Source organism: Tupaia chinensis, unplaced genomic scaffold (genome assembly GCF_000334495.1).
Source record: "Tupaia chinensis unplaced genomic scaffold, TupChi_1.0 Scaffold000369_1, whole genome shotgun sequence".
Taxonomy (NCBI): Eukaryota; Metazoa; Chordata; class Mammalia; order Scandentia; family Tupaiidae; genus Tupaia; species Tupaia belangeri.
Window position 1 is genome coordinate 1,480,844 of NW_006159866.1, and position 27,154 is coordinate 1,507,997.

General features: G+C 40.9%; 1 protein-coding gene across 2 annotated transcripts in view; it reads left to right on the plus strand.

The window, feature by feature from the left end:
- The first annotated feature begins 201 nt into the window (after positions 1-201).
- The window catches only part of RC3H1 (ring finger and CCCH-type domains 1), an 80,683-nt gene continuing 53,730 nt past the window's right edge, over positions 202-27,154 (plus strand). For both annotated transcript variants that reach the window (XM_006153336.3, XM_014589684.2), the window contains exons 1-5: positions 202-576; positions 15,832-15,952; positions 16,947-17,186; positions 17,618-17,793; positions 22,046-22,246. In XM_006153336.3, coding sequence (XP_006153398.1) covers positions 346-576; positions 15,832-15,952; positions 16,947-17,186; positions 17,618-17,793; positions 22,046-22,246 — 969 coding nt within the window. In that variant the 5' untranslated portion in view covers positions 202-345. The remainder of the gene's footprint in view (positions 577-15,831; positions 15,953-16,946; positions 17,187-17,617; positions 17,794-22,045; positions 22,247-27,154) is intronic.

Here is a 27,154-nt window from a genome sequence, read left to right on the forward strand (position 1 = left end):
GCCCCGTGGGGGGATGCTTTCTTAAACTCTCTTCTTTGGCAAGCATACTTGCCTTATGGCAAGTTAGAAAACAAACAAACAAAAAAATGAAGCAGTATAAAAGGTCATAGAATCAGAATAGACTTGTGATTACTTTTTAGCAGTTTAATTGAGAAAGAAAGCACTCTCAATTTTTTTCTTTTTTTTTGTTCTCCAGGTTATATTTCACACTATGTGCTGACTGTATCTACAGAAGATATTAAAAAAAAAAAAGATAAACTTTTTCAAAGATTTTGATTCCAGTGGAATCTTTGCTTTAGATTTTTTTGTGTGTATGTGTGTTAGTGAATTGTAACTCCAGAAGCAATGCCTGTACAAGCTCCACAATGGACGGATTTCCTCTCCTGCCCAATTTGCACTCAGACTTTCGACGAAACGATTCGAAAGCCCATCAGTTTGGGCTGTGGCCATACTGTCTGCAAGATGTGCCTGAATAAACTCCACCGCAAGGCTTGCCCATTCGACCAGACCACTATCAATACAGACATTGAGCTCCTCCCCGTGAACTCAGCATTGCTGCAGCTAGTGGGTGCTCAGGTAAGATGGGTGACTTTCTCATTTCTGTCTTTGTGGTTTTTCCCTTCTGAGAGAAACCTGTTGAATTAAGATTGGGTAACATTGCTTTTTATTTAAGTAGGTACAGTTCTGTTTGATACTATGTAAATCTTTTATTTCTGAGTATTAGGAAATTAATTGTGGTAGTCCAGTGTTTCTCAGTGATACTATAGTAACATTCCTTTAATCTTGTGGTCAGATTTTCAACAATTTTAGCTATTCAGGTTAGTAGAGAAACCTAAGCGGTAAAGTCAGAGGACCTCCTAACACCGAGGAAAATATTCACAAAACCATTGCTCTTTATTCAGTAGGAAAAGTGAACCTACTTCAGGCACCTTACTTAGTAAGTACATCTTAGTTACTAAGTCAGTGAAATGAAAGATGACAGAAACTCGGCTTTTTGAGAACCGTTTATTTAGGGCGAGAGCCAGTATCCCTGGGTACCTAAATATGTTTAGTGTGGTAATTTTGAAGGAAATAGTTTGAAAGTTTTAAGTCAGTATTCTCAAATTAGAGAATAGTCCTCAGAAGAATCCACAAAGTCAAAGGAGACAGGTTTTTGAGTGCCAGTTACAATTCATTTAGAAAATCTCATTAATTTGCACAGTGAGTTAGAAGTCTTCCTGAATAGTTATCAGAAATACAGTGGAACTTTGGGTGAGGCCCTGCCAATATTTTCAAGATTAATCTACTGAAACATAGGGAAGATTGTTGTGCATGTTGGAAATAGGAAGGACTGTTCTAGAATAGTTTATTAAAAAAACTTTTTTAACAAGCTTATCTCAATGTCACCAGCAACCCTACAGAATACTTTTCAAATGGGAAAGTGCAATTGATTCTATTTTCTTCCTGTACTTAATTATTCACTTAAACATTATAAAAATAGACTCATTGAGGGTAACAATGTTAGAAATATAATTTTTTTTTTAAGAGAGATTTTTGCTATAGGGTACATATGCTCACCAAAGAGACAGAGAGGCAGAAAGCAAGAAATCTTTTCCCGAAGGAGGACGGCCACACCATAATCCTTTTTCCTCCATTCTCTTCTTGGAATTTTGGGCGTGTACATACAGGCACCCGGCATGAGTTTTACGCTGCCAGGTTCAGGACTCGAAACGTGGTTAACTACGTAGGAGTAATCATTACACCATCTCCTGATCCCAGAAATAAAACATTTTAATAAAAAATAATCAAAGTTCACTTTTTTTTTTTTCATTAAATTGCCTTAAGAATAAACCAATTCTTTTTCTGCAAAATGATTAAGACTCTTTTCTATCTTTACTGAAATAACTAATATTTATGAAATTTAAGAATAGCACTTTTTTCTTTTTTTAATGTCAGATGGTATATACGTTAGCATAAGAGTTAGAGATCAAAGGAAAGAGGGAGTGAAAGCATGCCAGTGAGATCTGATTATGCTACAGTCTTTTTTTCATCCAGTTCTCTGTCCCATCAGCATCTTGGGTGTTGTGTAAAGCACTGGTATCAGTCAGCAATGTGGAATCCAGTTTCATGTGCACGCTGTGTGATAGTGCTGTCCCAGGATAGGACATTTTAATACAGTAGCCACTAGTTTAACCCTAAAGATTCTATTTTAAAACTGCTAGGGCCTAAGAAATGAATTTATTAAAGTTAGAGGACACAGAAATCAGTGTGCAGAAATTGGTTATATTATTCTATATTCTGACAACTAGCAATCCGAAAACCATATTAAGTAAAAAAATTCCAGGGTCAGCTGGTTGGCATAGTGGTTAATGCACCTGAGTTCCTCATGGCCAATAGCATAGTTCAAGGCCCGGACTCAGTGGCTTGAAAAACAGACCAGATGCATGTGTGTCCAAAATCCTGAGGGGAGAGTGGAGGAAAAGGGATTGCATTGTTGTCATCCCCCTAGAGAGTGCTTTCTTACTTTCTACCCACCCTCACACACACACACACACACACACACACACACACACATACACATACACACACATCCCCTATCCATCTTCTGCTGTCAAGGTCCCATGCCCTGTAGCAAATTAAAAAACAAAAAAAATTCCATTCACAATAGCATCAAAAGGAACAAAATCCTTAGGAATGAATTTTAACAAAGAAGTTGGAAGACTTACACACAAACTATGTAACATTGGTGAAATAAATATAAATATATGGAAAGACAATATGTTTTGATGAATTGGCAGACTTACTACTTTCTTTTTAAAGAATTATTTAACTTTATTTATTTAATTTAATTTGACCATAGAAGGACAGAGAGTGAAAGTAAGTGAGAGAGCAAGCCACCAGGTCTGGGACTAGAACCATGGTTGGCCATATGGGAGTCCAGTGCCCTTAATGACCACGCCACCTGCCAGCCCCACTATTTTTTTTTTTAAGAGAGATTTTATGGGACCAGCAGTTAGCGTAATGGGTATGTCGCTGTACTCACATGGAGTCGACGGCAGTTCAAGTCTCGGACCCGGTGACTTAAACTCAGGCATGTGGAACTCATGCACTTGGGCATGTGTGCGTGCATGCCCAAGATCCCGAGAGGAGAATGGAGGAGAAGGGATTGTGGTGGCCATCCCCCCTTGGGGGTGAATTCTCGCTTTCTGTCTCTCTATCTCTGTCTGTCTGGCGAGCACACGTGCTCTGTAGCAAAATCCTCTCCAAAAAAAAAATAGATTTTATTATAGAGTACATGTGCTCACCAGCGAGACAGAGAGACAGAAAGTGAGAAATCACCCCCCAGGTAGAATGGCCACACCGTGATTTCTCCTCCCATTCGCCTCTTAGGATTTGGGACATACATACACATGTGCCCAGTGTGAGTTTCAAGCCGCCTGGTCCAGGACTCGAACTGTGGTCAACTACATGAGAATTCAGTGATGTAACCATTATACTATCTGCTGGCCCCCAAACTTAGTATTTTTGAGGTGAAAGTACTACCCAAAACAGTCTAGAACTTCAGTGCAAGACCTACCTAAATACTAGTGAGGTTTTTGGAAGAAATAGAAAAACCCATCCTTTTTTTTTTTTTAGAGGATTTTGCTATAGGGTGCGTACACTCGCCAGACAGAGAGAGAGAGAGAGACAGAAAGCGAGAAATCACCCCCAAGGGGGGATGGCCACACCACAATCCCTTCTCCTCCATTCCCCTCCTGGGATCTTGAGCACGCACGCACACGCACCTGGCATGAGTTTAAGCCACCGGGTCCGGGACTCGAACTGCAGTCAACTACATGGCAGTCCAGCGACATATCCATCACGCCAACTGCTGGACCCAGAAAAACCTATTGTAAAATTCACATAAAGCTAGTAATGAAGATAGTGTGTCACTGTCATAAAGACATATAATAAATCAATGGAATAGGGTAGAAGACTCAGAAATAAATGTGTACATATATGGTCAAATTTTTGACAAGGTTGCCAAGACCTTTAATTAAGTTGTGAGAAAGTCACTCTTCAGCAAATGTCATTGGGAAAACTGGACATCCACGTGTAAATGAATCAAACTGGAGCCTTTCCTTGAATAAACAGAAGTTTACTCAAGGGCCAGTTCCATAGCCCAATGGTTAAGGGAGTCAGATCCTACATGTCCATCAATGTAGTTTGAGTCCTGGCTCTCACAGTTTGTAAAACATGCCAGTCAAATATGTATGCATGCTCAAAGTCCTGACAGGGTGGAGAAATGGAGGTGAAGGGATTGAGGCATGATCACATGCTATTGGAGGAGTGCTTCACCCAACCCCATGTCTCTGTATCTGGCAAACACATGTGACTGCTGGCAATTAAACCAAATTTACTAAAAGTAAATCAAAGACCTAAACTGAAGAGTTAAAATGAGTAAACTCTTAGAAGACAGTACAGAGGAGATCTTACGACCTTGGATTTAACAATGATTTCTTAAGTATGACACTAAAAGCACAAGAAATAAAAGAAAAATAGTGACTAGCAGTTGGCATAATGGCTGTGTCGCTGGACTTCCATGTTGTTGACAGTGGTTCAAGTCCTGGACCTGGTGGCTTAAACTCACACTGGGCTCATGTGAGTGTGTGCCCAGTATCCCAAGAAGAGAATGAAGGAGAAGGGATTGTGGCGTGGTCATCCCCCCTGGGGGGTGATTTCTCACTTTATGTCTGTCTCTGTCTTTCTGGCGAGCTCACATGCCCTATAGCAAAATCCTCTCCAAAAAAAATAATAATAATAAAAGAAAAATAATAGATAAATTATAATTTGTCAACAAGTGAAACTTCTGTGCACCAAAAGACCGTATTAAGAGATCGAAAAGACAGGACCAGCAGATGGCATAATGGCTACGTTGCTGGACTCCAATGTAGTTGACTGCAGTTCAAGTTCCTGACTTGGTGGCTTAAACTCACACTGGGCACATGTGCATGCATGTCCAAGATCCCAGGAGGAGAATGGAAGAGAAGGGATTGTGGTGTGACTATCCCCCCGGGCGGTGATTTCTCACTTTCTGTCTCTCTCTCTCTCAGTCTTTCTGGTGAGTGCACGTACTCTTTACTCTTTGGCAAAAACCCCCCAAAAAATAAAAAAAAAAAAAAAAAAAAAAGTAGAGAGAAATTAAAAGACAATCCTCAGCATGAGAGAAAGTTGTAAATCGTGTGTTTGATAAGGGTTAATATCTAGAATTAAAAAAAAAAAAGATTGGGAGGACCAGCAGTTAGCGTAATGGCTATGTCGCTGGAATCCCATGTAGTCGACCGTGGTTCGAGTCCCGGACCTGGTGGCTTAAACTCACTCCGGGCGCATGTGCATGTGTGCCCACGATCCCGAGAGGAGAATGGAGGAGAAGGGATTACGGCGTGACCATCCCCCTGGGGGGTGATTTCTCGCTTTCTATCTCTGTCTCTCTCTGTCTGGCGAGCGCACATGCCCTTTAGCAAAAACATCTCCCGGAGAAAAAAAAAAGGAAAAAAAAAAGATTTGGCTAAAGTCAGCGCCAAGTAAAAAATTCTCTCTCTCTCGCTCTCTCTCTCTCTCTCTCTCTCTCTTTCTCTGTCCCTCTCTGGTCCAAAAAAATAAAATAATAAATAAAGTTAAATAAAATAATTCTAAAGAAAAATGGAAAAGGCTTCTACAACTCAACAACAACAACAACAAAATACCAGCAACTCGATTAAGAAATGGGCAAAGGACATGACTAGCTGTGGTTTCAAATACCAGGTTGGCCTGAAAACATGCAGGGATTCTAAAATCCTGAGGCGCTTGAGAACTGGGAGAATGCAATTCCAGCATGACAAAACCCTGTATGGGGTTCTCTCTCTCCCCCTTGCATTGCATGCTTTCTGTCATTTAAAAAATAATGGGGATCAGCAGTTGGTGTAATGGCTATGTTGCTGGACTCCCATGTAGTCGACCGCGGTTTGAGTCCCAGATCCGGTGGCTTAAACTCACGCTGGGCGCGTGTGCGTGCGTGCCCAAGATCCTGAGAGGAGAATGGAGGAGAAGGGATTACGGCGTGGCCATCCTCCCTGGGGGGTGATTTCTTGCTTTCTGTCTCTCTGTCTCTGTCTGTCTGGCAAGAGCATGCACCCTATAGCAAAAACCTCTCAAAAAAAAATGGGCAGAGAACTTAAACGCTTTTTCAAAAAAGACATACTAATAGTGGCTAGCCCCATAGCCACGTAGTTAAAAGAGCCAGGTCACGGGAACCAGCAGTTAGCGTAATGGCTATGTCGTTGGACTCCCACGTAGTCGACCGCAGTTCACGTCCCGGACCCGGTGGCTTAAAACTCACGCCGGGCGCATGTGCGTGCGTGCCCAAGATCCCGAGAGGAGAATGGAGGAGAAGGGATTGCGGCGTGACCATCCCCCCTGGGGGGTGATTTCTCGCTTTCTGTCTCTATGTCTGTCTCTGTCTGTCTGGCGAGTGCACGCGCCCTACAGTGAAAATCTCTCCAAAAAAAAGAGCCAGTCATACATACCAATAATGGTTTAAATCTCAGCCCCTGTGGATTGAGACACACGAAGCACATGTGCATACATGCCCTAAATCTTGATAGAATGGAGAAATGGAGGAGAAGTGATTGCAATGTGACCATACCCCTTTTATCCCTTGGGAGGAGGTAGTGTTTTCTTCCTCCCTCTGTCTCGAGAGCACAAGTATCTTCTGGCAGTTAAAAAAAAATTACCCAAGGAGTACATGTAAGGTCCCCAACATCCCTAATCATTAGAGAAATGCAAATCAAGCCATGCTGCAGTCCCCTGTTCATTCTCTTGGAATTTTGGGCATGCACGCCCATATGCCTGGCATATTTTCAAGTCTGGGACTCAAATCACACAATTGTCCATGTGGAATCCAGCTGCTTTAACCTCCACACTACCTGCTGGCCCTCACTTGTATTTCCAAACACTAGCAATGGACAGTTTGAAAATAGAAATACATTCCATCTGCAGTTTCATCAAAAAGAATAAAATATTAGGAATATATTTAACAAAATATGTGTAGAACTATACTTTGAAGACTAGAAATCATTGAAGGATCAGAGGAAGAGGATTGTGGCATCACATAACCTTATGGAGGGTGGTTTTCTCTCTCTCTCTCTCGCTCTCTCATGTGCATGTGCTCACACACATATAAGCATTGTATTATGATGATTTTTTTTTTTTTTTTTTTTGCTATTGGGCCTGTGTGCTCACCAAAGAGAGAGAAAATGATAAATCACACTGCAATTCCTTCTCTATTTTCCTCTCGGGATTTTGGGTACAAACAAGCACCTGGTGTGTTTCTCAGGCCGCCGGGTCTCAAACTGTGAAATCCACCTCTCAAACTGTGAAATCCACCACTTGGGATCCAGTGCCTGGACCCTTCCCCCTAAAATAAAATTTGTTACAAAGTTTTCTTTCAGTAGGTAAATATATAAACCATGGTATATCCATACAGTGGAATACTGTATAAAATGAAATAGTTTTTAAAAAGCTGTCAAGCCACCAAAAGACATGGATAAATCTGAGATGTATTTTGCTAAATTAAAAATGTCAGTCTGGAAAGGTTACATAGTGTTTTTGGTGTTTTTTGTATTTTTTAATAGAGTTTTGCTATAGGGCACGTGTGCTTACCAGATGGAGACAGACAGAAAGCAAGAAATCACCCCCCCAGGAGGGATTGCCATGCCATAGTCACTTCCCCATTTCTTCTTTCAGGATTTTGGGTGTGTACATATACACTCCCGGCGTGAGTTTTAAGCCACCAGGTCTGGAACTTGAACTGTAGTCTGCCACTTGGGAGTCCAGCAGCTTAACCACTATGGCGTCTGCTGGTCCCAACTGTGGGTTTTTTGGGGGGCAGGGGGAGCAGTTTTTGCTATAGGATATGTGTGCTCGCCAAAAAGAGAAAGCGAGAAATCACCCCCCAGGGGGAATGGCCACACCACAGTCCCTTCTCTTTTTTCCTCTCGGGATCTTGGGCAGGCACGCACATGTGCCCGGCATAAGTTTTAAGCCTCCAGGTTTGGGACTCAAACTGCGGTCAACCACATGGGAGTCCAGGGACATAGCCATTGTGCCAACTGCTGGTCCTGCCAACTGTATAATTTTAATTACATGCTATTCTGTAAAAGGCAAACCTATAGTAACAAAAACAAAACAAAACAAAAAACAACCATCAGTGGTTACCAGGAGTTCAGGAGGAAGGAGAGAGGATTGAATTGGTGAAGCAAAGGAAACAATGGGGCCAACCCTTGGCATAGTGGTTAAAGTAGCTGGATCCCACAGGGTACTGCACTGCTTGAGTCTTGGACCCAGCACCTTGAGAAACATACCACCCAGGCAGGTGTGCATTGATGCCAAAAATCCCAAAGAGAGAAATGGAGGGGAGGAGGTTACAGAATGAGCATTCCTCACAGAGATGCTTTGCTTTCTCATTTTGTCTCTGATGAGTGCAAACATCTGCCGGCAAAATTAAAAAAAAAAAAAATCAAAGTAAAAAAGAAACTATTCTTTATGATTCTGTAATTGTAAATATATCTGACTGCGTTTGTCAAAAACCCATAGAAGTTTACTGCACAAAGATTATGGAAAACAATCTGAAATATATTAGCCAGATTCACTGAAAGGGAGTTGGGTGTGGACCTAAGTAACTTTAGATATGTACTTAGGTCAAAGTAAGTGGATTCTGGAAACAGCAGTTGGCGTAATGGCTATGTCGCTGTACTCCCATGTGGTCGACGCAGTTCGAGTCCTGGACCCGGTGGCTTAAACTCATGGTGGGCACGTGTGTGTGCATGCCTAAGATTTCAGGGGGGATTTCTCGCTTTCTATCTCTCTGTCTGTCTCTGTCTTTCTGGTGGGCACACATGTCCTATAGCAAAAACCTCTCCAAAAAAAAAAAGTAAGTAGATTCTACAGGATTAAAGGCAGAAGTTATAAGTGGGGTACTATCTTCAACAGGGTTCTTTCCATGGGGGTATGAGTTCATTCTGATATTGCTGTTTAGGTGTATTGGAATTGACCAGTTAAGAAAATAGGTAGCAGATGATGGGAGCCAGTTTTCTCCCTGTCAAAGTTTACAACAGGAAGAGGAAGAAGCTAGAATGATCCATGTGGTAATGGGTTAGAGTTGGAGGAATCTGGAGTCTATCTGAACTTATGTTTAGCTTAATACAGAGATGGTTACATATGAAAATAAGTTATACATTCATGTATATGCATAGATTATTTTTTTAAGAATTATTTTGTTTAACTTTATTTATTTTTAATTAGACCAGGGAGGGACAGAGTGAGAGAGAGGGAAAGTGAGAAAGCAAGATGCCAGGTCCAGGACTTGAACTGTAGTCGGCTATGTGGGGGAGTCCAGTGCCCTTAACTACCACACCACCTGCTTTCCACTATGCATGGATTACTATACTTACATACTTCCTTATTCTGTCAGCTAAGAGGAACAACATTTCAATAACCATGTGCATAGCTACAATTCAGATTTTGGTTTCTAATATTCTTCAGTATAAAGAACCAGAGTTCCTAAGCAAAATGGCTAATTATAAGACAAAGACAGGAAGTACATAAAATGTGTCTAAAAAATTTCATAGTACTAGAAAGTAAAGAAGTGCCCAAAAGACACAAACATGCACAGAATATTGAGGTTATGTTAGAAGCACATTAGGAGTCTATCCAAAGAGTTCCCAGTGGCCAAAGCTGAAACTCTTTGAACAACAACAAAATGAATTGTATTGGATTATAATCTAAAGTATAAATTAATCATCCATTAATTATACAGATAAAATGGTTGAATAAATAGAGGGAAGAGACAATTTCCCTATGCAGAATTCCAAATAAATTATATAGATCTTCTGCCCTCAAGGAGATAGAATTTAAGTAAGTGCGAGCTATGCCTAGTGACTCTCAAAAAAAAAAAAAACATGGGACCAGCAGTTAGCGTAATGGCTATGTCGTTGGACTCCCACGTGGTTGACTGCGGTTCGAGTCCCGGACCCAGTGGCTTAAACTCAAGCCGGGTGCGTGTGCGTGCGTGCCCAAGATCCTGAGAGGAGAATGGAGGAGAAGGGATTAGCCATTACACTAACTGCTGGTCCCTGATTTCTCGCTTTCTGTCTCTCTGTCTCTGTCTGGTGAGCGCACACGCCCTATAGCAAAAACCTCTCAAACACACACACACACACACACACACACACAATATAGAAGGAGGAGGTTGTGTAGCTTTATAGCAAAGAAACCTGGAAACACTGCCATGGCCAACTAATCAGGGTAAACATCCACAGTAACAGTCATGCTATAATAGTATGTTTCCTTGATATGATATAATGAAAGTAGCATTTTTTTCCTCAGTGGTCTTATTTCCAAAAATCTGTAGCCTTTTTCTATTCTTGAGAAGAACATCACACATCCCAATCAAAGTGCGTTCTACAGCATACCTGACTAGTACTCCACAAAACCATCAGGCTAGGGGCCAGCAGGTAGCGTGGTGGTTAAGGCACTGGATTCTAAATATGGCCAACCATAGTTCAAGCTCCAGACCTGGCCTGTATGCATGCATGCCCAAATCCCAAGAGGAGAAGGGATTGTGGTATGGCCGTCTCCCGTTGGGGGTGGGGCGGTGATTTCTTACGTTCCCTCTCTCCAGTAAGCACACTTGCCCTATGGCAAAAAACAACGACAAAAGACTATCAGGGTCATCATTTTGAAAAAATTTTGAAAAACTTCCACACCCAAGAGAAGCTGAAAGAGAAATGAGCCCTGTATGTAATATGGATGATATCCTGTGTGGGATCCTGAATAGAGAAAATACCTTAACTTGAGTAATATTTATGGATTTATATTAATAGTAACAGATGTATCCATATTGACTCATTAATTTTAACAAATGCGACATTCCTATTTAAGGTGTTAATAGGGCAAACTCTATACAGGTAATGAAGATTCTCTGTACTATCTTTGCCATTTTTCTGTAAATCTAAAATTGTTACAGGGCCAACAGGTGGTGTGGAGGTTAAGGCAGTTGGATTGCACATGGCCAGCTCTGCTGTTTGAGTCCTGGAGCTGGCTGCTTGAGAAAACATGCCCAGGTGTGTGTGTGTGTGTGTGTGTGTGTGTGTGTGTGTGTGTGCAAAATCCCAAGAGAATGAAGGAGAAGGGATTGTAGCATGATCATCCCACCTGGAGAGGTGATTTCTCTCTCTTCCTTCTTTCTTGAGTACACACACCCTAATTAGTTAATTAGCTTGCTAACTAACTAAATACAAAAATGTTACATAAAATATAACATTGTTGTTATATAAAAATAAGTTTTTTTCTTTATTTTACAATTAAAGTGTGAATTTATTTTGGTACAAAAACTTTTTGATATTCATGCATGGTTTTCCCATTACACGTATTTCCAGGAGCTTTTTTTTTTTCCTGAAACATTTTTTTAATTAATTAATTTGCATTCATTCCCTAAGCATCGCCACAGCATACAAAATATTTCCCATCGAGAATATACTGCATAGTGGCTTAATCATGCATGTTATCGTCAACATGGAGGTCTGGTCTGGCGTTGGTAAATTCTTTTAGGTTTTGTTTATCTGAGAATGTTCTTGTCTTTTGTTCCCATATAAAGGATAGTCTTGCCGGGTACAGTATTCTTGGTTGAAAGTGCTTTTCCCTTAACATTTTGAATATATTTTCCCATTCTTTCCTCACTCAAATTGTTTCCGATGAGAGGTCTGATGTTAGCCTGATGGACTATCCTTTGTAGATAACTTGCCATTTTTCTCTTGCCAATCTTAGTATCTTTGTCTGTGGTTTTGGTCAGTCTGGCTATAATGTGTCTTGGAGAAGATCCTCTTGGGTTGATTCTACTTGAGGTCCTTTGTATTTCTTTTTTTTTTTTGGAGAGATTTTCACTGTAGGGCGCGTGCGCTCGCCAGACAGACAGAGAGAGACATAGAGACAGAAAGCGAGAAATCACCCCCCAGGGGGGATGGTCACGCCGCAATCCCTTCTCCTCCATTCTCCTCTCGGGATCTTGGGCATGCATGCACATGCGCCCGGCGTGAGTTTTAAGCCACCGGGTCCAGGACACGAACCGCAGTCGACTACGTGGGAGTCCAGCGACATAGCCATTACGCTAACTGCTGGTTCCCAAGGTCCTTTGTATTTCTTGAGACTGGATCTTTGAGTGCCTCTCTAGGTTTGGAAAGTTTCCTTGCAGGATTTCATGGAATAGATTTTTTTTCTTTCTTTTTTTTTTTTTTTAGAGGTTTTTGCTATAGGGCTCGTGCACTCACCAGAAAGAGAGAGAGACAGAGAGATAGAAAGCGAGAAATCACCCCCTAGGGGGGATGGCCACACCGCAATCCCTTCTTCATTCTCCTCTTGGGGTCTTGGGCATGCATGCACATGCGCCCGGCGTGAGTTTAAGCCACCGGGTCTGGAACACAAACCACAGTCGATTGCGTGGGAGTCCAGCGACATAACCATTACACTAACTGCTGGTCTCTCATGGAATAGATTATTAATGCCCTTATGAGTCTCTTTGCCTTCTGGGATACCAATTATCCAGATATGTGGATGTTTGATGGTATCTGGTATTTCTCATATATTATTCTCATTTTTGGGGGCAATTTTCTCAGTCTTTGTGGTGGATTTTTCTAGGCCAGCAGTTTTCTCTTCTACATATGAGATTCTATTTTCTGTATGAACTAGTCTACTTTTAATACTTTCAAGGAAGCTTTTGACTTTCTGTATTACAGCCTACATCTCTAACAGATTGGATTCTTTTTTAAAGTGTGTAATTCCTCTTTTAGATCTTGCAAGAGTTTCCTCACTTCCTGGAACTCATCATCTCCTTTCTCCTGACTCTTCTGCAGTTCATTTCTATCTCTGTTAGTTTCGTCATTTTGAATATTCTAAATACTTCATCAGACATTTCCATGATTTCCATTGAACTATCTGTGGATAAAGGGGAGTTATTCTTTTCCCTGGGAGGAGAGGTATTTTCTTGCTTTCCCATATTTCTTGTGGCCCTGTGGTGATTTCTAGTCATCTGATGGATGGTGTGTTTCTTCTTAATTCTTGAAGTTCAATCTGAGCGTTCAAGAGCGTGCAGAAGGAGGTGATCTGGAATCTCTTTGCCATTCCATTTTTATACCTTTGTGCAGCAGATTCAGTGGATATTGAGGAATACATTAATCTTAATAGTATTTGGATGTTTGGCAATGGTTCTCCTTTGATCCTTCTAGAAACACAGTGAATGGAGACTGAGGAGCAGAGTGATGAGGTTAAAGAAAAAGAAAGAAAACGGGGGGTGGGGAACATAGGAGAAAAGAAGGAAAAAATAATATAATTTTTAAAATTTATTTAAAAAACAAACACAAAAAAATAAAAAAATAGCGTGGCACGAAAGTGCACCTTGTGAAATCACTAGTTCTCAGGAGCCATGGAGGAGTCTTCTTTTCAAGGCTTGCCTCTTGCCTTTCCTGGATGGGCAGGGGAGAGGGGATTATTAGCAAGATAAAGGAGGGGCTGAAAGCCAAGAGAATACTTAACCTTAAAAATTTTTAAAAAGGAAAATTTACAAAAAAATGAGAAGACAGAGGCAGAGAGAGACAGAAACAGAAATAAGTCTAGAAGGGCTCCCTAACACTCGAGATCGAGGGCTGGAGGAAGAATTATCAGTAGAAAATCATTTTCTCTCATTAGTTCTCAGGACCCATGGAGGAATCTTCATCTGAAGCCCTGCCTCTTGTCTCTCCTAAAATAGTGTATTGAATAAAACAGGGAAAGGATCTGAGTAGACAGTTCTCTAGAGAAGATATGCAAATGGCCAATAAGTACATGAAAGGATACATATTAATATCATTAACTATCAGGGAAATACAAATCAAAATTATGGTCAGGCTGCGGCTTTAGTTGGGGAAAAAGGGCGGTGCTGACCAAAGGATACAAAGTTTTACTTACTAATAAGTTTTAGTGATCTCTTGCACAGAATGATAAAACTATAACAAATAATCATGCATTGCATGTATTGAAATTGCTAGAAGAGTAGATTTTAAATGTCTCACTAGAAAAAAATTATAAGTATGTGAGGTGATAGATTTATTAATTAGCTGATTTTAAACCATCTACATTGTAATCATATGTCAGAATATCACATTGTGCCACATAAATATCTATTGATTGCATCATTGGCGAAGTCATGATGCATTTTTGCTTAGAAAAACATAAGAAAATATGACATGACTTTCCTGATGACCTCATGCAATTGCTGGAGCCCGTAGATGGTGTGGTCGTGAAGGCATTGGACTCCTACATGGTTGATCATGCAGGTGTGCATGCGTGCCCCAAAATCCCAAGAGTAGAATGGAGAAGGGATTGAGGATGTGACCATCCTCCCTGGGGAGTGATTTCTCATTTTCCCTCCCTCTCTCCTGCAAGCACACACACCCTGTGGCAAAAACCTAAAAAGTATGTGTGTACACACACACATACACAACACAGTGAAATATTTCCGCCCACCTAAGATGGCTGTCAGAACAGAAACACTGCTGGGAGATATGTAAAAATGATACCAAATTTTGGAACAGTTTGGCAGTTTCACTAAAGGAACCACTCCTAGTTATATACCCAAGAGAAGCAAAAACATACATCCACAGAAAAATTTGTACAGAAATGTTCATGTAGCATTATTCATAGTAGTCAAAAAATGGAAACAGCACAAATGTCTGTTAAGAGTGTGGAGATGAATGTAATAAATCTGTAGAGTAGAATGTTAATTTAGCCAAAAAAATATATGAAGTACTGATATATGCTAGATATTATGCTCAGCTAAAGAAATGAGTCCAAAATGACAACATATCAGGATCAGCAGATGGTGTAATGTTTACATTGCTGGACTCACACATGGTTGACCCGGTTCAAGTCTCAGGCCTGGTAGCTTGAAACTCATCCCAGACACTTATGCATGTATGCCCAAGATCCAGGAGGAGAAAGGATTGCGGTATGGCCATACACCCAGGGGAGTGATTTCTCACTTTCTATCTGTCTCTCTCTTTGGCAAGTGCACGTGCCCTATAGCAAAAAAAAGAAAAACAAAAAAAAAATAAAGACCACATGTTGTATGATTCTGTAATTTGTTTTATATAAGATGTCCAAAATAGGCAAATCTGTTTGATATTTAGAAGGGCTCATGATTCCTAGGGCTGCTGAGACTCTTAAATGGGGTTTCTTTTTGGAGTGATGGCTTTTTTTTTTTTTTTTTTTAGAAATTTTTGCCATAGGATGCGTATACTCACCAAAGAGACAGAGAAACAGAAAGTGAGAAATCACCTTCAGGGGAGATGGCAGTGCTGCAATCTATTCTCCTCTGGGGATTTTGGGCACACATGCATACGTGCCTGGCATAAGTTTGATGCCACCAGGTATGGCACTTGTTCCCCGGAACTATGTGGGAGTCCAGCGACATAATCATTACGCCATCTACTGGTTTTGGAGCGATGAAATATCTAAAGTTAATTTTGTTGATGGTTACATAGCTGTGAATATACTAAAATAACCCACTGGGTTGCATACTTTAAGCTAGTCAACTATGTGGTGTGTGAATTGTGTGTCTGAATATGCTGGCAAAACCAAAACTGCACAGTAGATGTGTGTATATAGAAAAAGGTCTTTGAGAGAATTTAGTAAATCAGTGGAAGTTTTGATGTTGCCAGTGTTGGAGTTATTAGTGTATACACTGTATTCAGTAAAACATTTGTTTAATTAATGCATATTCAGACCTTTTCTTTTGACTTTCAGGTCCCTGAGCAGCAGCCCATTACTTTGTGTAGTGGGGTTGAAGATACAAAGCATTATGAGGAAGCTAAGAAATGTGTAGAAGAATTAGCATTGTACCTGAAACCACTCAGCAGTGCTAGAGGTAAACTTGATGCAATGATCTGTTATGCAGTGTCTAGTAAAGATTCTTCTATTACCATAAAAACTCTGAACTTTTTGTCAGTGTTAGTAGAGTTCATAATTTTTTGTAAACCAAACCCACTTTGTGCTAAATAATATCATTACAAACCACATCAAATAAGTAGTGAATTTAGAGTTTATGTGATGTTGGAAACATTCTTTGAATGGTTACAGAAATATACTAGTGGTTCAAAAGGGTTTTCCATAATCTGACAACCTGAATAGTCTGCCTTTTATGCAGTTTTACTGTATTTGATATACTATGGAGGATGTAATAAACATGGAAGTTTGCTGTTTAATTTTGAAAGTAAGATTATGTACTAAGAAGTAATATGCCAGAACTGTTATGACATCAAGATTTGGATCTTAAACTAATTATTACTGTTATCTGGCTTTTTTCCTGTTTTCTTACATGTTTGAAATGATTAATTAATGTCATCATGCATGTTAGAGTTATATGCACATATGTTAGAGTTATATGTTATCACATATAAGATACATGTATATATATATACCTTTAAAGTGCAAGCTGTGCTTCACGTGTAGTTTTTTTTTTTATTATTATTTTTTTTTTTTGGAGAGATTTTCACTGTAGGGCGCGTGCGCTCGCCAGACAGACAGAGAGAGACATAGAGACAGAAAGCGAGAAATCACCCCCCAGGGGGGATGGTCACGCCGCAATCCCTTCTCCTCCATTCTCCTCTCGGGATCTTGGACACGCACGCACACGCGCCCGGCGTGAGTTTTAAGCCACCGGGTCCGGGACACGAACCGCGGTCGACTACGTGGGAGTCCAACGACATAGCCATTACGCTAACTGCTGGTTCCCTCACGTGTAGTTTTAAATATTCTAGTAGGAGCCAGAAATATCCGTATCCCATGAGTCAGTCAGCCCACTCATTGAATTGTTCCCAGGTTGTAAATTGTACTGTAAACCTGTTTTATCTCTTGTAAAGGAGTGGGTCTGAATAGCACTACTCAGAGTGTCCTGAGCCGCCCAATGCAGAGGAAGCTTGTGACTCTGGTCCACTGCCAACTAGTGGAAGAAGAAGGCAGGATTCGTGCCATGAGGGCAGCTCGATCTTTAGGTGAACGAACAGTTACAGAGCTCATTCTCCAGCACCAGAATCCTCAGCAACTCTCTTCTAATCTTTGGGCAGCAGTTAGGGCCAGGGGCTGCCAGTTCCTTGGTCCAGGTATGTAATAAAAGTTTGGTATTTATTCTACTGCTAATCCTAAAAATATGATGTAGGGACTGTAAAGTGATGGACAGAGACTAGTTCTTGACAATATTCTGTTGTTCAAGTAATAGCCCACTAGTCATAGCTTGGATAATTTCATGTACATTCTTTTTTTGTTTGTTTTTTGAGAAATCATTAATAGCAAAAGTTTATTTATTTTGCTAGAAGTCTTTCTTAAATGTATTAAAAATTATTTATCAGCTTTCTTAAAATAAGAATATAATACAAAATTGTCTGCAAAATGGTTTAACACTATAGCTGTAAATATCTTTTTATGGTGTTTCCCATTGATTGAGTGGTATCTGCAGAAATAATATTACCCTTATAATAAATGGATTATTTGTCTTTGCACATGATAAATTTTGGTTTTGCCCAACTCTTCCTAGCAATGCAGGAAGAAGCTCTAAAGCTGGTTCTGCTAGCCTTAGAAGATGGTTCTGCTTTGTCAAGAAAAGTATTGGTTCTCTTTGTGGTGCAAAGATTGGAGCCACGATTTCCTCAAGCTTCTAAAACTAGCATCGGACATGTAGTTCAGCTCCTTTATAGAGCCTCCTGCTTCAAGGTATGAACCTGTATTAAAATTCAGCTTTATGCAACCAGCAGATGGCAAAATGGTTACATCACTGTACTCCCACATAGTCTACTGCAGTTCGAGTCCCAGACCTGGCAGCTTGAACCTCACGCAAGGTGTGTGTGCCTACATGCATGCCCAGAGTCCCTGGAGGAGAATGGATTGCAGTGTGGACATCCCCCCAGGGGCTGATTTTTCGCTTTCTTGTCTTTCTGTCTCTCCAGTGAGCATAGAAGCCCTATAGCAAAAATCTCATTTAAAAAAAAATTCAACTTGGGAACCAGCAGTTAGCGTAATGGCTATGTCGCTGGACTCCCATGTAGTCTACCGCAGTTCACGTCCCGGACCCGGTGGCTTAAAACTCACGCCGGGCGTGTGTGCGTGCATGCCCAAGATCCCAAGAGGAGAATGGAGGAGAAGGGATTGCAGTGTGACCATCCCCCCTGGGGGGTGATTTCTCGCTTCTGTCTCTATGTCTCTCTCTGTCTGTCTGGCGAGCGCACGCGCCCTACAGTGAAAATCTCTCCCCCCCAAAAAAAAAAAAATTCAACTTGAAAGGAAACATTGTCCTTCCCCAGACTTTAGTACAATTTTTAATCCAGTTAAAATGCCTCTATATCTTTTCAGAAAATTTCAGTAGTTTTTCCTTTAAAGATGTGAATGATGTCTTATTACAGTGAAATTCTGTTGTATGGGGGCTAACAGGTGGCGTGGTGGTTAAGGTGATAGATTCCCACATGGCCGACCATGGTTCAAGTCTTTCTTTCTCTCTGTCTCTCTCTTTAGGGCACACATGCCCTAAAGCAAATGTTAAATCATCATTATTATAATAAAATTAAATAAATGGTTCTTAAAAAAAAAAAAAGAAATCCTGTTGTACTTAATGTAGTACATTGGATATCTAACCAACATTTTTATGTTTGAAGAACCTAATGAGCTATTTTAGTTTGCCGCCAAGACTGTAAACTGAATTGGTTTAAAGAGAGTCATTGAAGCACAAAGAATGATTTGAGATTTGTTTCTCGTGGATTTCGCATTTATAGTACTGCAGCTCTAGTTACCATATCTCTTTCAGCATATATGGTGGACATATTCTCTTTTATCTTCGATTAAATCAGCACTGCCTCAAATATTGGTGCCCACTATGTATCATTTACTCTTTCTCTTTGTTTTTTTTTGGAGAGATTTTCACTGTAGGGCGCGTGCGCTCGCCAGACAGAGAGAGACATAGAGACAGAAAGCGAGAAATCACCCCCCAGGGGGGATGGTCACGCCGCAATCCCTTCTCCTCCATTCTCCTCTCGGGATCTTGGGCACGCACGCACACGCGCCCTGGCATGAGTTTTAAGCCACCGGGTCCGGGACATGAACCGCGGTCGACTACGTGGGAGTCCAGCGACATAGCCATTACGCTAACCGCTGGTTCCCTGTACCATTTACTCTTTATCCTACAACTCATAACCTATACTTCATGGACCAGGAAAATATGGTTTTAAGAAATTGTTAACTTATTTTATTTGTACTAGCTGCATAAGGAAATCTATTCCTGAGATGACCACATTCCCTCGTCAAACACTAATAAACTAAAAATCTTTACATTAGCTATCGTATTATATTCTCTTCTTTCATCCTTCGATTATAAGAAAATGGTTCTTAAAATTAATAAGAAAGTATGCAAGTTTGATTTAAAAAAATTTTTTAAAGCTCTAGCTAAACGCTAAATATTCTTTCACAAGAATCAAATTATATCCTGAAAATGGGCCTCTATTTTTCTTCCTTCCTTTTTTCCTTCTGTCTTTCTTTAAATTTCCTAGAGGGCACATGCACTTACTGGAGAGAAGACTAGAATGGGGATGGGGGGTTTGTGGGAAAGTAGCCCCTATGGGAGATGGCCATGCTATAGTCCCTTCTTCTTTTCTCCCTCCTGTGAGGATTTTGGGCATGCACAAACAAGTACCCAGAGTTTTTCCAACCTACCAGATCTAGGACTTGAATCATAGTCGACCCTGTAGGATCCAGCAGGTTTAACCATCATGTCACCAGCTGGCCCAATCTCTGTTTTCTATAGCTATCCTGAAGCTGTCAGACTCTTCAGCCGGGGCTGGCAGGTGGCATGGTGGTTAAGGACACTGGACTCCCACATGGGCGACCATGGTTTAAGTCCCGGACCTGGTGGCTTGCTTTTTCTTTCCCTCTCTCTCTCTGTCTGATCAAACTGGAAAACAATAATAATAAATAAAGTTAAAAAAAATAATTCTTTAAAAAAAAAAAAAAAACCTCCAGCTAGAATAACTCCTAACTGATCCAGATTGTTTCTGAACACTTCACATATATAGTAATTGTTAGAGTAATATGATTGTACAGTGTAATCCAGAACACATTTCAAAATGTCTGCTTATAGTGTTACTTGTTCTCTATTAACAGAACCAGGAATCTTTATTTTTCCCCAAGAGGTCTTTGCCTTAGGGCACATGTGCTTGGCAGAGAGACAGAGACGGACAGTGGTGAGAGGGAAAGTAAGAGATCACCTCCGGGATCAGCAATTGGCGTAATGACTATGTCGCTGGACTCCCATGTAGTCGACCATGGTTTGAGACCTGGACCCGGTGGCTTAAAACTCACACCGGGTGCATGTGCGTGCGTGCCCAGGATCCCGAGAGGAGAATGGAGGAGAAGGGATTACGGTGTGGTCATTCTGCCTGGCGGGTGATTTCTCACTTTCTATTTCTCCATCTTTCTGGCAAGCGCACACACACTATAACAAAAACCTCTCCAAAAAACAAAAAAAAAGAAATCACCTCCTTGGGGGGGTGACTACACTATAGTCCCTTTTCCTCCATTCTACCCCTAGGATCTTGGGCACACGTGAACACGTGCCCAGCGTGATTTTTAAATAATTATGTATATCTGTGCATATAAAGTACAAACTCAGGCTGGCCTCATAGTCTAGGAGTTAAGGGATCCATATCCCACATGGTCAACTGCAGTTCAAATTGCAGACCTGGTAGTCTGAAAAACGTACCAGGTGCATGTATATGCAATCCTCCAAATTCTGACAAAATCGAGAAGTGTAGGAGAAGGGACTGTGGCATGACCACATGACACAGTGGGATGGTCCCCTTTCTGTATTTCTCTCTGGCAAGCATATGTGCACTCTGACAATTAAAAAAAGAAAGAAAAAGTATAAATCTTTTCGTTTTTTTTTTTTTTTTTTTTTTTTGTTGGGGTTTTTTTTTTTTTTTGGCTCCCCTACATCTTTTTGATTCAAGTTCAAAGTCTGTTTTCTTGGAGAAGGCCTTCTGTCTCTGCATGACTTCACCCTGCCCTTCAGACAGCCTTTCTCCATCCAGGACCCTGTGTATCTGAAACACATGAGATGCACATTACAAATATGGGTTCCTAGACGTTTCTTAGGTGTACACAATTAGAGATTCTGGAATCTGTACCCACTCACCAAAAGCTCATAAACATTAAATCTGAAGACCTTCACCTAAGCAATCACTAGTCTATGTCTAATAAAGTACATGCTCTATTCCTCTGGGAGACCTGTTACCTCTCTCCATGTCATCTACTCACTCTCTCAGGATGACTCAGGTCTGTGATGTTATTTGTCCTTGTGCATATCTTTGTCTAACCCCTGCCAGTATTTTCAGTTATTTACATGTTTTGTTTATTTGTTTTTTCTTAACTCTTGTGTAGACTCAAGAGAAGTCATGTTTTATTGTGTTGTGTTCTCATATTTTGGGGTGGCAAGTGTCCATCCATGTGTATTTGCCTGAGAAAGCTTTATCTGCCAAGATAGTAAACCTGGAGGTAAGGATCTCTGTTTATTCATTAATATATCACTAATATCAATGTAGCATCTGTTGTCATGTTTTATTATATGCTTTTTGTTGGGTTTTTTTTTGGTTTTTTTTTTTTTTTTTTTTTTGAGAGGTTTTTACTATAGGGCGCGTGCGCTCACCAGACAGGCAGAGAGAGAAAGAGAGACAGAAAGCGAGAAATCACCCCCCAGGGGGGATGGTCACGCCGCAATCCTTTCTCCTCCATTCTCCTCTCGGGATCTTGGGCACGCATGCACATGCGCCCAGCGTGAGTTCTAAGCCACGGGGTCCGGGACGCGAACTGCGGTCGACTACGTGGGAATCCAGCGACATAGCCATTACGCTAACTGCTGGTTCCCTCGGTTTATTTTTTCATTTTTATTTTTTTTAACCTTATGAGATTACTTATATCTTATTAGGTCACCAAACGTGATGAAGACTCTTCCTTGATGCAACTGAAAGAAGAATTTAGAACCTATGAAGCTCTGCGGCGAGAACATGACTCCCAGATAGTGCAGATTGCTATGGAAGCAGGCTTACGAATTGCACCAGACCAGTGGTCATCTTTGCTTTATGGAGACCAGTCCCACAAATCTCATATGCAGTCCATTATTGACAAGGTAGAGCCTTTTTTGTCCCTAATTTCTTAGACTAATCTTAGAGTTTTAATAATTTAACAAATGTATATTAAAGTGCATGCTGTACATCAGACTTTTAGAAGTTATGTTCTTAGCAGCTTAATGTCGTAACTAGTTAACCTCCTAATACTAGTTTATTCATATAAAGATTCTATTAGTGATAAAATAATTAATCCAGTACCTGATGGTTTTATTTATTCATTTGTCTTACTCTTTTTTTTTCCAAAAGATTTTTGCCTTAGGGCATGTTTGCTTTCTGGGGGAGGAGAGAGACAGTAAGAGGAAACGTAAGAACTCACCCTCCAGGGGGATGGCAATACCACAGTCCTTTCTCCTCTATTTTCCTCCTGGGATCTTGGGCACATATGCACACGCACTTGGTGTGATCGTCAAGCCACCGGATCCAGGACTCAAACTCTGTTCGGCCAAGTGGGAGTCCATCAGTGTAACTACATGTAACTGGTGTGCCATCTGCTGGCTCCTCATTGGTTTCTTTTAAGTCACTTGGGCTAAGATTCAAACTGGTGTTGTCCATATGATACCTAGCTTCCTTACACACTGCATTTAACCATGGTGCTGCAGGGCCAGCTCCAGTACATTTTCCAAGATCACATAGATAATAAGTAACAAGGTGGATTTGAACTCAGATCTGATTCTAGAATCTTCTTAATTACCAAATTCATTATCAGACTGTTCTTTTTTTTTTTTCTTTTTCTTTTTTTGAGAGGTTTTTGCTATAGGGTGTGTGCATTCACCAAAAAGACAGAGAGAGACAGAAAGCGAGAAATCACCCCTCCAGGGGTCATGGCCACACCACATTCCTTTTTTCTCCATTCTCCTCTTAGGATCTTGGGCACGCATGCACATGTGCCCGGTGTGAATTTAAGCACCTGGGTCCTGGACTCAGACTGCAGTTGACTACACAGAGTCCAGCGACATAGCCATTACACCAACTGCTGGTCCCCAGACTATCCTTTTTCTTTCTTTCTTTCTTTTTTTTTTTTTTGCTTGTTCCAAACATAGAACTCTGTGACTGAATAGTAGAATGATGTCAAAAGAGGATTGTGTGAGAACCAGCAGTTAGCATAATGGCTATGTCGCTGGACTCCCACATAGTTGACCGTGGTTCACGTCCCGGACCCGGTGGCCTAAAACTTACACTGGGCACATGTGTATGTGTGCCCAAGATCCCGAGAGGAGAATGGAGGAGAAGGGATTGCGGCGTGGCCATCCCCCCGGTGGGTGATTTCTCGCTTTCGGTCTCTCTGTCTCTCTGTCTGTCTGGCAAGTGCACGTGCCCTATAGCGGAAAAACCTCTCCAAAAAAAAGAGGATTGTGAGGTGTATTTTTTAATTGTTTGGTGCATAATTTTCAGTAGAATATAGTTTTCCTATGTCCTCTTACATCTTCCCTGGATACTTTTAACCAAACTGTACCTGCAACTCCTGGTTTTGGATAGGAGCTTGTATCTGAATTAGACAGCTGACTGATTATATAATTTACTGAAACCTACTTCTGAAGAGAACTTCGCTAAAAATTTTAGAAAAGGGGCTGGCAGGTGGCATGCTGGTTAAGGTGCTGGACTCCCACACAGCCGACCACAGTTTGAGTCCCAGGATCTGGTGGCTTGCTTTCTCATTTTCCTTCTCTCTGTCTCTCTGGTCAAATTAAAAAATAATCACAATAAAGTTAAATAATAATTAAAAATTCTACAAGGAAGGTAACCTTTTTGTCTGAATTGAACTATATAATCAGGTTTATCTTCTATGATAACTTTCTGACATTATTAGCAGTATTTTGAATTGAAAGTCTGGAGACCCTTGTACAACAGACTGAATGATAAATTTTGCAATGTATCTTATTATATAGAGCAATAGATCACTAACCACACATGACTAGGACTAGGATTATGACTTGTGCAACTGATAAACTGAATTTTTTATTCAATTAATGTAAATTTAAATAACCACATATGAGATTTGGGCCAGCCAGTAGTATGGTGGTTTACGTGGCTGGATCCCACATGGCTGACTGTGCAGTTCGAATCCTGAACCTGACAGCTTAAAAAACACACTGGTACATGTGTGTACCTGCCTAAAATCCCAAGAGGAGAGTGGGAGAGAAGGGATTGTGACGAGGTGACCTTCCCCTGTGGGGGGTACTTTCTCACTCTTCCCACCTGTCCGTCTCTGGTGAAATTACATGCCGCATAGCAAACATAAAGAAGAAAAAAATTAACCATATGCTGCTAAGACTACCATATTGGATAGTACAAATAGAACATTTATTAAAAGTGAAAACAAAAGCACTAATTCTAATTAATGGAAAGAGAAACCTGAGTTACAGATTCACAAGAGAGCTTATCAGTATAGCTAGTTGATGGGATAGAATTTACACCCAGTAATTATGAAAGAAAAAATATATTTTAAACCAGTGACAAACTGGGGCCAGTAGATGAAGGGGAGGTTAAAGTGCTGGATCCCACATGGCTGGTTGAGTGATTTGGGTCCTGGACCTGGCTGCTTGGGTGCAGGTGCATGCTTCCCCAAAATGCCAAGAGGAGACTAGAGAAAGATTTTGCAGTGTGGCCATTCCCCCATGGGGGGTGATTTGCAGTGTGGCCATTCCCCTATGGGGGGTGATTTTTTACTTTCCCTTCTTTTTCTCTCTGTGGTGAGCACACACACCCCATAGCAAAAATTTAAAATAAAATAGAACTATGAATTACTAGGTATTGCCTGTTAAATTAGTAAAAGAAACATACACTTTCATGTCCTGCTGATAGCTTATAAGGTGCATTACAAATTTTGGGGGAAGCATTTGGGAAGCAGTTTGTCAGTGAATATTCCTGTCCTTTAACCAAACTTAACTATTCCCCATGACCTTTTTTTTTTTTTTTTGAGAGAGAGAGATTTTTGCTTTAGGGTTTGTGCACTCGCCTGAGAGACATACACAGACAGAAGGACAGAAAGCCAGAAATCACCCCCTGGGGCGGGGGGGGGATGGCCATTCCATAATCCATTTTCCTCTAGATTTTTTGGGCACACAAGCCTAGCATGAAATTCAAGTCGCCGGATCCAGGACTAAAACTGTAGTTGACTGAGTGAGAGTCCTGGCCTCCCAGGAAATTATTTTGAAGTAGATAATCTTTTCAAAAGGTTAGGAGGTCGGGGTGTTAATTACTAAATTATTTATAAAGGAGAAAATATGGGGATAGTTAAAAGAAGTTAAGATGTATCTCCTCATGAGACCAGTAGTTGGCACAGTGGTTACATCACTGAACTCTCCCATAGTTGTCAGTGGTTCGAGTCTCAACTGGGCAGCTTAAAAACTCATGTCAGGTGTATGTGCATGTGTGCCTAAAATCATGAGAGGAGAATGGAGAAGAGGGGACTATGGCATGGCCATCCTCCTTAGGGGGATGATTTCTCACTTTCTGTCTCTCTGGCGAGCACACGTGCCCTATAGCCAGGAAAAAAAAAAAATTAAAAAAAAAAAAAAAGATGTATCTGCTCAGAACACTGCTACATGGGCATTACAGTTAAGTCAGAAGATAACCTCTTCAGATGATACATAATATTTCATTTAAAAAAATTTTTTTTATAGGGAACCAGCAGTTAGCGTAATGGCTATGTCGCTGGACTCCCACGTAGTCAACCGCGGTTCGCATCCCGGACCCGGTGGCTTAAAACTCACGCGGGCCGCGTGTGTGTGCATGCCCAAGATCCCGAGAGGAGAATGGAAGAGAAGGGATTGCGGCGTGACCATCCCCCCTGGGGGGTGATTTCTCGCTTTCTGTCTCTAAGTCTTTGTCTGTCTGTCTGTCTGTCTGTCTGGCGAGCGCACACGCCCTATAGCGAAAAACCACTCCAAAAAAAAATTTTTTTTTAGAGAATTATTTATCTATTTATTTTAATTTGACCAGAGAAGGACAAAGAGAGAGAGAGCAAGCCACCAGGTCCAGGACTCAAACCATGGTCAACCATGTGAGATCCAGCACCCTTAACCACTGTGCCACCTGCTGGCCTCTTGTGTCTTTTTAAAGAATGATAATGAAGTCTTTATTTATTAAGTCTTTGTGGTAGATATATGGATATTGTCATTATATTAGATAAATACTTTTCTTTGAAATACTTTATAATAAAAATAACTAGTAATATGAAAGTGCTTTTGTTATAATATTAAGGGAAGCCAAACCTATAAGCATATACATAACTGATTATAAGTATATCTAGGGGCCAGCAAGTGGCGTAGGCACTGGACTTCCACATGGCCGACTGTGGTTCGCGTCCCAGACCTGGTAGCTTGCTTTCTCATTTTGTCTCCCTGTCTCTCTTTGGTGAACACATGTGCCCTATAGCAAATTAAAGTAATAGTAAATAAAATTAAATAAATCTTTAAAAAAATAAGTATATTTAAATTTTTTAAAGATTTGGGGCCAGCAGGTGACATGATGGATGTGCTGGACTCCCACCTAACTGGCCACTGTTTGAGTTCCGGAACTGGTGACTGAGGCATGTGTATACGCATGCCCAAAATCCCAAGAGGAGAATAGAGAAAGGGGATTGTGATGTGGCCATCCCCGGCAAGGGGAGGGTTGATTTCTCACTTTTCCTTTGTCTGTCTCTTTTCTCTCTCTCTGGTGAGCACATACTCCCTATGGCTGGAAAAAAAAACTAAAAAAAAAAAAAAAAAAAAGAAAGAAAGAAAGAAAAGAAAAAAAAAGGTTTAAAACATTGAACAAAGCATGTCAGCATTAGTTGTGTTATTTTCTGGTTTTAAAATGTATCCTTTTTTGGGAACCAGCAGTTAGCGTAATGGCTATGTCGCTGGACTCCCACGCAGTCTACTGCGGTTCGCGTCCCGGACCCGGTGGCTTAAAACCCACGC